General features: G+C 37.9%; 3 protein-coding genes across 12 annotated transcripts in view; 2 read left to right on the top strand and 1 right to left on the bottom strand.

Moving 5' to 3' along the window:
* Window positions 1-200: 200 nt before the first annotated feature.
* On the top strand, window positions 201-2,007 carry LOC125501316 (serine palmitoyltransferase small subunit A). Its single transcript, XM_048656618.1, has 3 exons — window positions 201-631; window positions 868-993; window positions 1,107-2,007. The coding sequence occupies exons 2-3, from the start codon at window positions 885-887 to the stop codon at window positions 1,199-1,201; spliced, it is 204 nt and encodes a 67-aa protein (XP_048512575.1). The 5' UTR covers window positions 201-631; window positions 868-884; the 3' UTR covers window positions 1,202-2,007.
* Window positions 1,250-5,832, bottom strand: LOC105692998. Of its 5 annotated transcripts, none has more exons than XM_048656605.1 (6): window positions 5,387-5,832; window positions 4,598-5,245; window positions 4,213-4,523; window positions 3,901-4,140; window positions 3,554-3,820; window positions 1,250-3,481 (listed from the first exon to the last, which is right to left on the bottom strand). In XM_048656605.1, the coding sequence occupies exons 2-6, from the start codon at window positions 5,088-5,090 to the stop codon at window positions 3,227-3,229; spliced, it is 1,566 nt and encodes a 521-aa protein (XP_048512562.1). In that variant the 5' UTR covers window positions 5,091-5,245; window positions 5,387-5,832; the 3' UTR covers window positions 1,250-3,226. The 5 variants fall into 5 exon arrangements, with proteins under 5 accessions (XP_048512562.1, XP_012268030.2, XP_012268031.2 ...); XM_012412607.3 differs by having other exon boundaries at window positions 5,391-5,832; XM_012412608.3 differs by having other exon boundaries at window positions 5,399-5,832.
* LOC105692985 (spectrin beta chain, non-erythrocytic 1) overlaps window positions 5,830-16,204 on the top strand; it is a 37,148-nt gene continuing 26,773 nt past the window's right edge. For 3 of the 6 annotated variants that reach the window (XM_048656598.1, XM_048656600.1, XM_012412582.3), the window contains exons 1-2: window positions 14,741-15,009; window positions 15,125-15,292. In XM_048656598.1, the coding sequence (XP_048512555.1) occupies window positions 14,890-15,009; window positions 15,125-15,292 (288 nt within the window). In that variant the 5' untranslated portion in view covers window positions 14,741-14,889. Of the gene's footprint in view, window positions 5,970-6,044; window positions 6,734-13,184; window positions 13,576-14,473; window positions 14,585-14,740; window positions 15,010-15,124; window positions 15,293-16,204 lie in introns of those variants that run through there. The other 3 variants (XM_048656601.1, XM_012412581.3, XM_048656602.1) reach the window with 3 other exon arrangements.

Here is a 16,204-nt window from a genome sequence, read left to right as displayed (position 1 = left end):
AATTTTTTTTTTTTTGTATCTAGAAAGTACTCATGGAACACTACCTTCATGATTTTTTGGGACCATATGACGATCGTTCGTGAGAAAGTATGGGCAATCCGCGGATTTTGCCTCGTCGCGTATTGTTGCTTAACTATGAAACCTAGGTGAGCGAATCTTCGACTATTCTCTGGGAAAAGGATTGAAGTTACTGCTCCATCAATTACAATACCACAAGTTGATTATTCATGAAGTTATTCGAAAAAATCGAAAAAAAATATTTCCGTGTTTGCTTGCAATTTACAATTAAACTAATTTTTATAAAATTTCGAAAATGGGCTCATAATTTAGATCTTTTCACGACGAACAAATTTTGTACGAAAACTTTTTCTGAAAAGTTTACAGAAAAAAAAGTTATATTTCGAAATATGAGTTTTTCATATTTCAAGAATTTTTTGCGGCCAAACCCGTTCGAAAAAAATACTAGTCCCTATATTTTATACGTCCATGGGACGGAGCACAAACCCCCTCATCTGGTTCTAGTGGTTCTGTCCCCGCCGTCGGGTTAGGTTATTCAATTGCTGCCAGTGGGTTTCGTGTGCATGCTGACGTTTGTCATTTTTTGGTTGATAAACAAATTATCCTTACCAAGGTTGGATACGACAGATTGTTCTTTCATTCTAACAATTCATATATGATTATACATGTATGCCTTTTTCTGCATGAGCAAAATCTTAGAACATTTACAATTATTAGCAGTGTTCGATGTTCTAACCTTATTATGTTTGTTCGGGGTCACATACATTTAGTGCATTTAGTTTAATTTGTTGATTACTGCATCGTACTTTTCCCAGCATTCCATGGAATACTTGACTACTTTATTCACAGGCAAATAACAGTTAACCATGTTTGGAGTACTAGAACAAGTTTGGACGTTTTTGAAATACTGGTATTTTCGTTATGCGCTAGTAACGGAGCTTTACATGGTCGAAAAATGGGAAAGGAATGTTGTCCGTATCCTTTAGGCAAAAGATACTTCATCCGAAACTACCTCGAAATCCAAAGCTTATTGTTGCCATCCAGTGTATTTTCTATGTTTACTATTTTCCTGAACAAATTATAATTAGATATTTTCCTGTTGGCAATGTTTGGGTTGTTTTTCTATTTTAATTACAGAGTCCTGGTTCCATCGGCATCACAAATATTGGTTCGATTGTCATGAATTTTGAACTAGTGAATGTTCAATAACAAGTCACAATACACACCAATATCCTCGGAATAAAATTTTTCCGTTTCTAATGTTTTTTATTTCCAAATAATGTTAATGGTATGCAATGCATGATTTACAGTATGTACAATATTGTAATGAATACAATGTTACCATATAGGTATAATTCGGATGAATAATGTAATTTACACATACTCTAATGGCAGAGTATGTGAATTAAAGTTTATAAATGTTAAATATGCGTTCTAAGATTTTGGGTATGTTTAAATTGAGTTAAAGAATTATCATAATATGTGATGTCGCTTCATATTATTGCTTATTTGTAATTATGATGACGACAGTTATATTCAGGTGAATGCTGTCACTAGAGTTTGTGAATGGAGAACTAAAAACTTGGTCGTTACCGATATAATTGGATAATGCACACAAAGCTAGACAGAATTTCTCGTATATGTCTAGACCAAAAATATGAATTTGTTCACTTTTCTAACAGTCCACGTTGCTATTTTTTTCATTTTACTTCATAATATAGTCCCGAACTAAATGCAGCTTACTTTTTCTCTTATTTATATTTTTCTATCCGGCTAAATTATCATCCAACAATGCTTATTAATAATCACATTTGAACTATAAGAACTGTAAAAGAATAATTACGATCTATTATTTTCGGCAGTTGTATATCGTACTGAATATTAAAACCATTATGATTAATTTAATCAGTAATACATCTGAATCATATACGAATTATGGATGATAGAACAATAAAGAGTCTAGAATTATAGCTAGCACGGCCGAAATTACTCTACGTTGCTTACAAAAAAGTTTTTTCCAACAATAACAAATATAGATTCGTAATATATAGATATATGTCAGCGTATGAACTTCCACTACAAATATTTTTTACTAAAGTCGAGTAAGTATGCTTTGGATATCTCATTATCAATATGATCTCAGATATCTATAAGATTTGTAGTGTTTCATCGGAATTTCCATGCTGTTAACCATAAAGATTCGTTATTTCCACTCTGTACAATATGCCATTCCAAGGAGTCTCACTTAAATTTTTTCCGCGTGCCATATTCAGTCGCCATAGCCCGACATGTATACAAATAATGTGATATAGCCTATGGCTGGTTACATAATCAAAATTCGTGTTATAATTCAATTGTGTTTTTCATCAGTCAATTGTTCTAATTATTAATGATTATAACGTATAATATCGCGTATGCGTGTAACTTTTCTCATTGTGATTAAATATTTACAATCCACAGTCGCTGAAATTACGAACATGAGAATAGAAGATGATTGTTTAGCACTGAATTAAGATTCTCATTATAAAGAAAAAAAACCGCGCAAAGTAACTGGACTTTCTTTCATCTATAGAAGGCACATCTACGAGATTGTTTTCTTTCTTAATATTTTATTAAACTTCATTTTTTTCTCACAATCTCATAGGTCAGAATTTAGAACAGGTAGGTTTGCCTAATAATGGAAAAAACAATTTGAACACAATTTCGTTAGAGATAAATAATAATATATCAATCATTAGATATTCCATTTTAATTATTTTCTCACGTAATTCTGCACGAAATTTTGTCAAATTTTCTGGCTCAACCATACAGATTGAGATTTTTATTTCCGTTTACGGCTACATCTTCGAATAGAATACTATACGTAATTTTTTTTATTTAAATAACTTTCTAACAATAATTTCACGGTAAGTCAAAGTAGACCAATAACATGTTGATTATATATGTATAAATCAAAGTACTTTACAAAATTCAATAAATGTAATAAACAACTTCAGAGTATCTACTGTCAATTCGAAGTCTATATATAAATGATCAGAAAGTGCCATTGTGGTATTACAACTGTACGTGTGCATCTGGCTGAATTAAGAATCTAAGCGTAATATAACAAGTATATCAGAGTGAAATTAAAATTAAAACTGAAATCAGTCGAGAGGAGAGGGGGGCTTGCAACACTCCATTACAACATCAACGACAGGAATTTACCGTATCACTGAAGATCGCTCTCGGTGTCTAGCCTCCTCACTCGGACTCTTTGCTTGTAGTGATACTCCTTGAGATAACTCTTCAAAGTTTTTGGTAGTTGAAGCTTATTGATGCCGTCGTAGGTTGTTCTAGTAGTTATAACTGAGCGGCATAAATGCTGAAGAGGGAAGGCATACGTGCGATGCAATGGTATTGTGAGCATTGGCTCAAAAAACATGCAGCACGACGGATCTTTATAGTGTTCTATCAAGCCACAAACCTGAAAAGACGAAACATTGATGATGGAGCTCTCAGTCTAGATTCAGGATAAAAATAAACAATTGCGACTTACCGTTTCGGATGCATAGACACCAGGGTCGTGGGAGTCGAAGCTGAACTTGTGATTCCATTGTTCGACTCTCGCATGGAGCGAGCGCCCGTACTTTCGAAAACTTACGGAAAATAGGAATTCTTCCTGGGCAGAATCGCGCAATAGAAAAGTTCCCTCCAGCTTACCTTCTAGTAAGAGTTCCGCTTCGTAACGATCCATTTTGCCCCAATAAAATGAGCACGCAGTTATCGAACGAAGATCAGGTACCAGACAGTGAACGTAATCAACCTTTTGACAAAAATCAGGTAATCATAACGCGCGTCACTCTTTAATTTATAAACAGAAATTTTGTGTTCACCCGAACATACCTGAGTATGAGCAGGCCGTTCGATATGGGGTATCAATGAAAAATCCATTTGAGACAAGGCAGTAAGAGCAGCTGCTTGGATTCCAGCATTTGCTTGAAAAAGTGCGGCCAAACTATCGACTGTTATACCATTTGGATGAACTTGAATACTTGCTGGATGATTAGGTTTGTATCCAGGTGGAGGTTCGACGCCTTCTTCCATTTCCCTAGCGCGTTGCAGTCTCGCTCTTTCGTCGCAGTCCTAACAAGATAATACCGATTAAAGCTTCATTCCATTGATAAGTCAGACTTGCGGTAACTTCTCAGTCTTTACCTCCATAGGAAATTCTTCAGGGTTGAAGCGAGACAAGTCGATCACTGGGCTGGGAGGCAGAGGTCCTAAGACTGGGCTGTCTGGAGCAGAGTTACTGTTGAATACAACTCCTGCACCCATTGGGTGTTCTTCTGTTCGTCTGTAACCGGTACAAACGCATTCGGAGCTATTGTTCCCCTGTCCTGGTATGTCTGTACTTTTTGAACCCTTACTCTTGGCGCAATTGAACTTCAAGACCCAATTGCTGCGCTTTTTCTTAGAGGATAGAGGGTGATTGCACGTTGGACTTTTATCTTTTGTCCTTTGCTTACCTGCAAGAGAAATACCAATTCACTAGTTATTCTTTCCGATGAATCTTACACACAAATAGTGCAAAGGTAGTCACCTCTTCGCTTGCCAAATGATAAGGTCTTTGAGGTTCTTCTGAACGCCAAATTTGTTGGACTGTCTTCAGAGCTACTGCTGCTGTTGCTGCTTCCGGTGCTGCTGCTACCGCAAGATGCTTCTTGTTGTTTATTTGGCACCGAATCAGATTGTGGAACAAAGTTTCCATTAATGCAGATAGATCTTGAATCCTGAGCATCTATCTGTTGACTGTAGATAGATTCGAATCTGGAGTTGTGATTATCTACGCCAAAATTCAACTGCCCGTTATCAAGGTTCTGATCGGCCTTGTTCTCATCATTTTCAGCTTCGTTAACAGCCATAGTTGGAACATTTCCATTATTTTCTGTAACATGTGAAACCTGCTCCGTGTTGAAATTTGGCATGTCAATAACCGATTGGTCAAGCAGTACGTCAGCAGAATTTCCCAGAGACTTTGGCTCACTGTCCATTTTAGAAAGATTGGGTAAACTAGCCAAGTGCTGTCCCATCATAAGCTTGCGAACCGAACGGCATCTTACTGTCAAACCTTTGGCACAGCTTATTCTGGTGTTCTAATTAACTTTTGTTGATCGATCATATGACCATGAGCACATAAGGAATTATATGTATAATTATAGAAGAGTGAATCAAGTCGAACACTGGCTGCCTGAAACAACAAGATATGATTTCTCAATATTGTTTAAACGGCGATGGTCAGATGTAACAAAGATTACATGACTGTCACACATTTGAAGAGTATGTGTTACACCAGGGAATTTGGCAGACGTTTAATATACATATGTCGTACGTACGTACGTACGTTGAGGACATTTGTTTGTTTTTCATCCATGCGAGTATTTACTTCGTTATATTTTACCTAGGATTACAACATCACAAGTTTATACGGACGTTAGATACGTGTTTCAAAGTCAGTCTGCGTTTCAGGCGTTACAGAATCTTGAAATTTTATTACAAACACCTATATAGAAAACGACCGGGGTTCAGCTCCATTTTGTAAGAAGTTTCCTCGTTCTCAACGCTCATTTGTACGAAGAGTCTTGTGGTAGTTGAAAAATTAATTTAGTTATTTCTTTGATGAAAAGACCGAGGGTCGGCGTAACCGTGTTTTTTTATTTTTCAAGTATTTCAATCCGCAGGAACCGTTCGCGATGTGGAATAAACGTAAAACATGGTAACGTAAAATAATAAGTCACGATCAAAAAAGGTCACGGCAGAGAGTAGTATTTTTACCAACGTTTACCACTGACGACAGGCAGAGCAAGGCAGAAGATTCGGGTAGTTTGGGAAAGCGGCGATTCGGGCAAATTATGGCGTCTTGAATATTCGACGACCGAACCTTGATAAAATCGCAGTCGGCCATTCATGGTCGAGTAAGTTTCAGTATCAACACTTTAAACATCAATCATCCCAACAAGAGTTCTATTTACTTCTTAATTCATTTCTAGATGGCGTTACCGGTAACCAACATCTGAAATCTGGCACCAAAGTTTACCCAACTTGCTCCCGGTGGGGATTCTACCTCGGTGCAAGAAACTTATACACATATTTCGAGATAGTCAAGAGGCAGAGGAGTTAGGGGGGTAGGAACGTTTGGAATGAGTCGGAATGGAAGACGACCAGCCCGAGGTAGTAAGCCGAAAGGCAAAGGTCTAGCTGGTCTGTGGTCTAGCTATCTTAGCCGTTAAAGAAGCCCGAGTCGCGTGTGGTTCGCGCAAAGATTCGACTTAATAATCGAACATCATAATTACGAACTAGCGTAGTGGCTATTGGTGGCTGCTGGCGAAGCACACGCATTCGTATTATCGTATGGAGTGTGTTCGAATTTGAAAATAATTTTTTTTTTTTTCCCGGTTTTATTCGATAACTGTGTGTGGGGTGATTGAATAAAAAAAAAAAAAAACAAACAAAACAAAAAAAGGATCGAATAATAAGGATTAAAAACAGACCAGAGGAAAGGTTAAAAACAAAACAGGTTCGTGTGCCGTGTATAGTATACTACATACATACCTATGTATAAACACATTCGTAGTGAACAGCCAAGATCGTCGGTGTGTTTTTTTTTGTTTCTGTTTCTTTAACATCAGTGCGATACGTACACAAACGCCTACAGGATTTGGATAAAAACGTAGGGAAGGTGAGCGTAATTTTATAGTTTGTACGCACGTCCATCTATCGAATGCCGCTCTTTCCAAAAAGTAAGACCCGCCAATCCGCGGTGCAACTATAAAAATTGTATCGCATTAAACTGCGAGAGAGATTTATTCGTCACTGTAGCACAATCATCGACATTATCGATCGTTCTCGTCATTGTAATCGGTAGACACGGATATTTGTGAATCCTGGATTCTGCCTTTTGCCCTTGAGAAAAATGTAAAAACGCCAAAACTCATCGCTTGATTGATAGTTCCGGTCGCGCATCGGCATCTCATTTTAGACCCGAAATTCCTCTTCCGATCATGTACCTGCAGTACATCGTTGCATCTTATACCTGCTGCTAGTCGAAGCTTACTCAATGGAATGTTTTCCAGCACGAGCCCAGGAAACCAGGCTCTGGAAACAATTACACGTGATCATGATTCGAAATCTCTCGCAGGTTCCGAATCGACCGGTAAGGAATCTACGTTCTTCTTACTCGGCGAACGATCGCTCACCGCTGTCAGCATCTCAACGTTATTTCCTCTTCGGTATTTGCTAATTCATGTTAAAGTTCTCATCACCCGTAAATGTAGAACCGGGTTCGTTCGCATGCGTGTTATTTAGCATGTGCGAAGCAGAAGCGTAAAGCTGACCCGCAGGTGTTTTTCTTCCTAAACGACAGGTGCGGAATCCGGACGATTGTTTCTAGCGGAGATTTGAAGGAATCGTCATTTTTTTCTCATTTCCGAGTCGCCGCGTCAACGGTAACACGACCAATCTGACCGTTATTTCGTTCAATGTTGATTCCGAGCCCAACGGAGCGACGACGACGACGCGGCGGCCTCGATCCTCGGGCGCGTCCGAATCCGAGCGAAGCTGTCGGACATAGCTAAATCTCTCTCGTTCACCTCTTTTAGTCCTTTCTCTTCGTTTTTCAGACGCCAAAGAGAAGAGAAGATGTAATATATAATAGGATATCTCCTTTAAGTTTCACCTCCGCTTAGCTGCCAGCGGTAGTCTCACATCTCCGAGCACATCATCTCAGCGTCCTCCGTCCTCGCATATTTCCGTCCTCGAATCCCTGCTCTCGCCGATCGACTGTTCGACGATCTTCTCTATCTTTTGCCGCTGCCTCCGCGTGTCAGCGTTTTCTGAACCAACTTATTAAACGATAGGTCACGCAAAGAGAGCCTTGGCTCTGTCGAAATTCCGAATTTTCTTCCCCGATGGGCGGTAAATAGGTGACCGAGTATACGACGAAATCGTATCGTTTCAAGTCACTTTCATCTTTCTTTGAGTTGAACCGTGGAAACCCCGAAAGTGCGATCCTCCGATGAACTCCCTTCGATTCAATGCGGAATAGCGGAACATCGTCAATTTGTATTTTTCAAATGGTTGCTAGTTCAGCGATGACTGCGAGTATTTCTTGCGTACGAGTGGCTTATTAATATCAAAAATGAGTCCCCGGTTCATAGTTACCTTCACCAACAGTTGCCCGGGTTAACAGTTGAAGTTCTTTTCTCTCCTCAACATCTTTAATTTCGCAACAACCGTTCAACAACATCGTCCAACATAAGAATTCCCTCTATGAATTGAAAATGAATCGTTTCAGCGTGAGTTGAATTGCCACGTGCTGCTGATCTGAAAAAAGATCGACGAGTAGAGATCGTTCGCTTCATACGACGACTTATTCAAATTCAATCGCGAATTTATATTTATGATCTCAACACCGAATCGCTATGCGAATTCTAATGGAAAATAAATGGTTTAAGTCCCGAATGAAGATATCGCTCGTTATATTAGAGTCGTACACTTACAAATATATAATATAAACTGAAAAATTCCGATCTGCTGACGGTGACTCAACTACCACATCAATTTCATAACATCGTAACTCGCACAGTTTCGGTCCCCACCAGTGAGTCCTCCTCTCACTCCGATCACGATATTCGGATCGGTTTGAATCTGATTGTGAAAAAGATATTCGGATCAAACGTCTCGAATGTGCCACAGACGACGGACGACTGTCTCCTTTTTTTCAAGCTAGATTTAATAATGCAAATCATCTTCCGATTAGTAGGAAAATACTAATCGTCAATTTTTCGGCAAAACAAGATAGTGAAACGAGAGTTCTGAAAGAGGGACGTACCATTCCACGTTGTACCCCCCAAAAACCCGTTTCACTCACACAACAACTCGAAAAATGTAGTATTTCGTTTGTCTTGTCCTTCTTTTGCCAAAATGTTCCAAATAGATGACATTGAAATTTTCGATAGGAAATAAACGATTGTCGAAAAAGAGGAAGATTACCTGCGCTTGGGATCTAATGACATCCTCCTTCGCAGGTGGGCTGAGGCGTATAGAGTTCTTTTTCTTCCTTTACTTCCCTTTTCTCCCTCTTTTACTCATTCTTCACTCGCCTCGCCCTCCTTACTTCTTCTTCGTCCCGTTGCAGTTGCAAGGACGCACGTTGCATTTAACTCTCTAGCCGCGCCGCGCTGCACATTCACGTTATAAGGGCTACCGCAGTTATTGCTGTTGCTACTACCGCTCAAGCTATTACTTAATTATCCGATCGCGTGCCAAGAATTTAACGAAATACTAACCGAGTGACGGACTTGATATACAACCCCGTTAATTTGACTGGTATAAATTACGTTTGTACAACAATCGAGTGTCTTATGAAAATTATTTTCATCGGTGTAATATGATAATTTATTAAAATTCAAAAGAAATCCGATGACTCCGAAGCCCCCGCGGGGTCGATTTACACAAGCCACCCGGTTTGATGATGTCGACTCACCCGAAAACACGTATAGCTGCGCTTTGACAACGACCGGAATATAAAACTGTCTAGCCATCGGTCGCAAGAATGTGGATTTTTTTCTCCTCGACTTTCTAGTGCTGCGTCTGACGTAATTTTTTGCCGGCTCAAGAATTGTTCTTGAGACGTTGGTATACATATGTATCTACACGTATATTATACGTACACTCGACTCACGGTGATATTACAGGGGTCCATATCACTCGTGAATAAAGAGACTCATTTTTATTATACACGCATCGCTATATAATGGGTGCGTGTAACCGTTTTTATTTTCTTTTTTTCCTCCTTCTTCATTCATTTTCTTTTCGTGAGAACTGTGCCATCATTGTTTTCACGTACATATATAATTATTTTATTCCACTGCACCGGCTGCACATTATTCCTTCGCATTTGACACAAGTTTTTCGATCCTTCTGATTCTTCTGAGAACGTAATTGCATAATTAATCGAAATACGACCCATCGCCGATTTTTGACAATGAAAATAAACCGACGGAGCGAATATGGCCTCGATTCCGTCCGGCATTCCCTTTGCGTTGCATTTATTCATAACAGCTTTTACTGTTCTTTCCCTCTCTCAAACTTCTGTGTGTATAACCGACGTAAACGCGTCCAATTAATTAATACTGGTAATCCTTCTCCTTAATCGGAATATCGAATACGCTAGGTGGCAAAAAACGAAAAATAAAAGAAAAAATTCAAAGAGACTCCTTGTTCGCTTTTATTTTTACCGCTCGGTCAGTATTAATGATACTTACCGTATGTGTTCGTTAATGTATTTACGTTATCTTCATTCGTTTGAATTAGAGAGAGTAAAAATAAAAAGAAATCAACGACAAGAGGAGCACGCGTTTGAATATTATTCAACTGCCTGCTCCCCCCTGAAGGACAACAACCCCATTCACGTATGGATACTGCGATAATTTATTTGTAAGAGTTTTCGCTGTTTTGACTTGTATCGTTTATTTTTTTCTTTCCGCTAACCTCGACAGTCGGCGCGCGTCTTGCTTCCAATTGCTAGCCCCACATCTGCGAATTTGAAACGAAGAAATTTTTCTCGAGGGGTAAAGTAGGTTAGGTTTTCCTTCAATTTTTAACACTCCATCTGAAATGCATTTCACATCCGGTGCATGTTTTACTTCAAACTCAAAAATAAAAGGTCGTCACGTGGTGGGCTTGCGCAGTCTTCGTCCTGCCAGATGATATGTTACTGAAAGGAAAAGAGGGTGCTGCTGATGGTGCAAAAGTAAACGGGAAACACATCTGGCGGGATAAATATGTTCCGGTATATACTACGAAGTTTTATATATATATATATATATATATATATATATATATATATATATATATACTACTAGTTTTATATATACTATAAAGTAACTTGTACTATACTTTCCGCAGTTGAGGTGCTGCAGAAGGAAAAAAAATAAAACTTGGGGAGAACCCGGCGAAAAAGAGATAAAAAAGGAAAAATAATCTGGAAACTTTATACCATCAGGACGACGAACGAAAATGCACTCGTACTCGTGACTGTAACACCGTGCAGCGGGAAGAAGGTCCCGAAGGAAGGATGTGCACATCGGCTGCCATATAAGGGCATTACATTGGATTCCTAGATAATCGAGAAATTTGAAATCCGTCGAGCTTTGTTTCCTTCACTTTTTTCGATCCATCCCGAATAAAACCCCATCCGTTTCGGATATATCTCAGGGATTAAAAATAATAATAAAATGACTCTACGGATATATGACGTTGGCATCACAGTATGTGTCACGATGATAACGTCGATGTCCCGTTAATTGTTGAATAACAGATGACTGATGCTTTTTAATGATAATAAATAATGAGCTAATGACGATGAATTCTACACACTCTATCGCCGCATCGACGCCTGCTATGCACAGACGTCTGGACTTTCATCCATCTTTGAGTCTGCAATAAAAAAAGATAACAATAACAACAATAATGATAATAGTATTAACAATTATGTGTGTCGTATAGTGGGAGGATGGATAAATATATCATGTGCAGGTTTAGCAAAGTAGTATGTCATATTGTATATACATATGTATATATGTATACAGATATAATCCATGATTATTCATATAAGAGAGAGAAGATTTGACATGCTGACGGCTTCAGCTTAATATAGAATTGTCATCATGCATGCGAATTGTACGAATGTGTTATTCATGTTTGAACAAATTGCGTGGCGCTACAGTCAACTACTTTTAAGATCGCCTTTTATTTCCCGTATCCTGATCTCGGTGAATACATCAGCTAGACCTAGGGCGCGTACTGAAATATAGGCCGCGTGATCTCATTCGCGTATACCGCTGATACAACTTTATTGTATCGTTATTCTCGGTGAATTTCTTTCACGCTCGGAACAATACATATTTGTGTAATTACTGAACAACGTAGACCGAATCCATCTCGGTTCGGGCAAGCTGGAAATTGACAAGTTTCAGAATTCTTTGAAATTAGAATATGCTGGTTTCTCAGGTGAAGGAAGATTCGGTCTGCCGTATTACGATTCTTCTATAGTTTCTGGAAAGCTTCTAATTGTTCTTCATAGTCTTTTGGTTTTTTTTTCTATTTTATCTACTTTTGTGTTTATCATTCGCTCTATATATTTATGTACGCACGTTAACAACAAAGCAGTACACCGTATTTCCGGTTCTATTCCATACTTCCGTTTGCAACAATGGAAATTTAATCTCCATATAGGTATAGGTATGTACGTAAATACACATGTATACCTATGTCACAGCAAGTCCTCATTTTACACATTTGTAAAAGTATTGACTGAAATATCATGCATGAATATACCCATACGTACGTACACGTATGTAGATAACGTACGAAAATAAGGGGGAGGAAATAAAAAATATTGTGCTGCATGGGTAGATATTTATTTTTTAAGAACGGTTGAGTTTGTTGTAGGTGATTTGTAAATTCTTTTTTTCCCTCAACTCATTTTTTTAATTATGTATATAATGATTAATGTTCGCAACATCATTTTATCCGTGTTACATTTAAGGAACTAAATATACATTACATGTAAATGATAATAATACATTATCGCGAAACAGACTCGGTGGAATTATTATATAGATATTTATGTATCAATGGATTTACTTATTGTACTGTATGGTATAATGTATACATATATGTATGTATATGACCATAATTCGGGGTTTGCGTTTGCCGTGACTGCAGCCTTGAAATTGGCGGAAGAGTTCGTCGTCTGAGAATTTAGATTGGTTGAGATTACGTCACATAAGATGACGCGTCGTTAGCCATTAATCACTTTTACGTGTAATACGGAGTGTGTAGGTTTCTGTCGTTTCTTGAAGAAATTTGAACAAACATTTTCGCTTCTCCCAATTGTAAATATTACGTGTGCAAGCGGTGCCAAGTTGTTTGAAATCGGCAACTGAGCCGGCGATTGAGAGACGGGAAAAACGTGAGGATGGGTGCGCTGTTTGTTACTCGAATCATGGCGCGAACGAACCGCCCTTGATAAGAGCTGTTCGCATCATGAAATGCGATCATATATTGTACGTACATACGTATGTATTTCTACATGTATCACCGTATATCGCACTATAGCCTTTGGACATACCTGAATCGACTCATTGTCAGTTTGGGTGTCGCCGCGTTTGCGATCGAGTGCGTAATTTTCAGCGCCGTTCAATGTCTCGCCGTCCGGCCGTCCGTCTGTGTGTGTACGTGTACAGTTATTTACCCCCATTGAATAATTGATTAATAAATTATTACCCGACCGGCTGATAAAAGGAGCAATTTAAGAGCGGAAACCAGTTTAAGCGCGGATGAAAATAATTGTCATTATTACAACGATCGTGTAGATTGAAATGAATTCGATCGATTCATTATCCAAAGACAGATAGTGACTTGTTAGTGCAGCGAGTGCCTCACGGAGAATATACATTTTATATACCTTCACCTAATTCAATATGGCGTATAGAAACGTTTACGGAAATTCTTTGGGTAAGAACACATTATCTACGCAGTCAGGAGGTCTAAATGAAAGCGATTTCTACAAAAATTTTCATGGAAAGAAATTTCAATTGATTAACGTAAAAATGTATATACGTATTGCGGTGACTACTAACTGTATCTTGATATCTTTTATTTGCAAAAAAAATTCTTCTCAAAGCTGCTGTAATGGAAGAATTTTTTTTCTTTAATCGCAAACTCGTTTTTACGACACATTCTTATGAACGACAAAATGATTTCTTGTATTTTTTTTTCTTTATATTTCACTATTTCATCCAACTAGCGAAAAAAAAAATTTAATACCAGCTGCGATGTACACCGAGGACATTGACTATGACGATTAAACTTCCGCAGTCAATACACACCTAGTACCGATCATATAATTGTACAGAACGTATGTTTATACATATTAATTTTTATCTTGGAATTGCCATTTGCTGAGCTAACAGTTTGAAACCAAGTTACATGCATGTAGGTATAATGTAGCATCGTCATGGTCATCATTATCATTTGATGTATATGGCACAAAAATCCGAACCTGCTTGCGCTACAGACTTCGCGCACCAAGTTTTAAAGATAACGTTATTATATGTCATCGCTATTATTGTATAGCTCTAAAGTAAGTTAGCTTCAATTATCGTACAAGACACCCGCCGCACGTATATTACAATTTCATTATTACGCAAGTGTTTATTGTACAAGTTAAACAACCAGAGCAACTAAATACCGTTACCTACTTGAGGAGCTTGAGCTATAATGAAAAGGAAAAAAAAGATCAATTCATTTCTGGAATTGCTGTCCACGACGCATCATCGAACGTATGACGGAATAGCTCGAGTTTTTTCTTGGAATGTAACAAAATACATATTACTTATACTTTTTATTATTCATCTTTTTGTTTTATCGATAAACGTGCGATAAGGTTTTATCTGGAGCGATGTTGGAGCGTACTTGACTCATATTTATGGAATCTGAAATTTTCTTCAAACTTTATACAAAAGTACGTGTAGTTATTCATAGTTTTCTCATGTTTTTTTTTTTTTTTTTTTCTCATCAAATCTTCCTAACTATGAACTTCGCGCAGAGTCGTGTCTTTCTCCGATTTTGTTTATTTGTTTTCCTTTCATCTTTAAATAAATATTAATTGTCGTTTCAGGTGCGCAGTATGAGACCAGCGCGGGGCGCCGCGTCGTACCAAATAAACAGGCCTACAATTACGACTTCCCATCGTCTGCACCATCAACGCATCGGTATCCCCCACAGAGGGTCGACAGATACAGGGGTGGTCCAGATATTCACAGAAGAATGACTCAGAGAGAGGATGTTTTAAAATTTGAGCAGGGCCGCATAAAGGCCCTGCAAGAAGAACGACTTCACATACAAAAAAAGACATTCACAAAATGGATAAATTCATTTTTATTAAAGGTACGCGCAGAAACTGTTGTACGATTTAACATGAGGATTGTTAATTTTCATTGTCTCTTTTTTATTTTAATCATATTGAATTCTGACTAGCTGTACATTTTTCCCCCTTCTTTAGGCTCGTATGGAGGTCGAAGATCTGTTCGCGGATTTGGCAGATGGAAAGAAACTCTTAAAATTACTGGAAATAATATCGGGTGAAAGGTTGGCAAAACCAAACAACGGACGTATGCGGGTTCATAAAATTGAAAATGTCAACAAATCTTTGGCTTTTTTACACACTAAGGTAGGACCGGTTTTTTCTTATCATCGAAAATGGACAAAAAAAAACAATTAAAAATAGAGACCGTATAATTTCAGAGGAATAAACATTTCTCAATGAATTTCTAACCCAAGCCATTCAGTCAGAGGTCTGTTTTTTTTGTCGATTTTTTGTTTTTTTTTTTTTTACAAAAATTTCACGCAACGACGCTTTTTTTACCAAATCATGAATCACGGCTGCAACTATTATAACCGTTTCACGATTATCATCGCATTCGCCCGGTGTGATGGTAATTTAATGCTTTAAAAATTAAACGTGACCAATACCAGCTACTGTTTGAAATGGATTCGTAAACTTATGAAAACTTTTTATCCGTAACATATTACCAATATTAAAACCTTTGAATAGAAAAAATCTGCAGCAAATTTGGTTCTATTGATCGTTTATCACTGATTAAAATGTACTTGTGTAAATTTTTTTGTAATCGTAAAGTTTATTGAGGGTGAATACTTTTTTTCATATTTCACGTATAGTCGGCTTAAAGAATTGATAATTATGTATTATACATATATGTACTACATACCCCGGCAATGAATTTTTTAACCGTGTATATGATAACCGTTAAACTTCTGATCCGTAATAATAATCCCCCTTCATCGGCAGCGATCTGCGCAGGGAAAGAAGCGAGCAAAGTAAATTCTCCTATCTGTATCACAAGTAAAATTTTCCTTCTCTTTTTTGTATTTGCTTTTCATACTGCTTTCTTTTTTTCTCTCATATTTGGTTTCAACGAACGCGTCCGCTCTTCACGATAATGCTGTTTGTTCTAAGAGATTACAATGGCGTCAGATTTCCTCCTGACGTAATACCTTCGTACGTTGCCTAGTCTATGTCATTCAAAATTCGAACAAATATTAAGAAAAAAAAAGAAGTCAG

The sequence above is a fragment of the Athalia rosae genome, chromosome 6, assembly GCF_917208135.1.
Source record: "Athalia rosae chromosome 6, iyAthRosa1.1, whole genome shotgun sequence".
NCBI lineage: Eukaryota > Metazoa > Arthropoda > Insecta > Hymenoptera > Athaliidae > Athalia > Athalia rosae.
This window is presented reverse-complemented; position numbering and strand designations above follow the sequence as displayed.

Bases quoted from the DNA above. Each gene is read 5' to 3' on its own strand.
- LOC125501316 (XM_048656618.1), top strand. From the start codon at position 885: ATGTTTGGAGTACTAGAACAAGTTTGGACGTTTTTGAAATACTGGTAT. The intron at 994-1,106 runs GTATCCTTTAGG...AATTATAATTAG, and splicing joins ATGGGAAAGGAATGTTGTCC to ATATTTTCCTGTTGGCAATG.
- LOC105692998 (XM_048656605.1), bottom strand. From the start codon at position 5,090: ATGATGGGACAGCACTTGGCTAGTTTACCCAATCTTTCTAAAATGGAC. The intron at 4,141-4,212 runs GTAAAGACTGAG...TTATCTTGTTAG, and splicing joins CTGAAGAATTTCCTATGGAG to GACTGCGACGAAAGAGCGAG. The intron at 3,482-3,553 runs GTAAGTCGCAAT...TCGTCTTTTCAG, and splicing joins GTGTCTATGCATCCGAAACG to GTTTGTGGCTTGATAGAACA.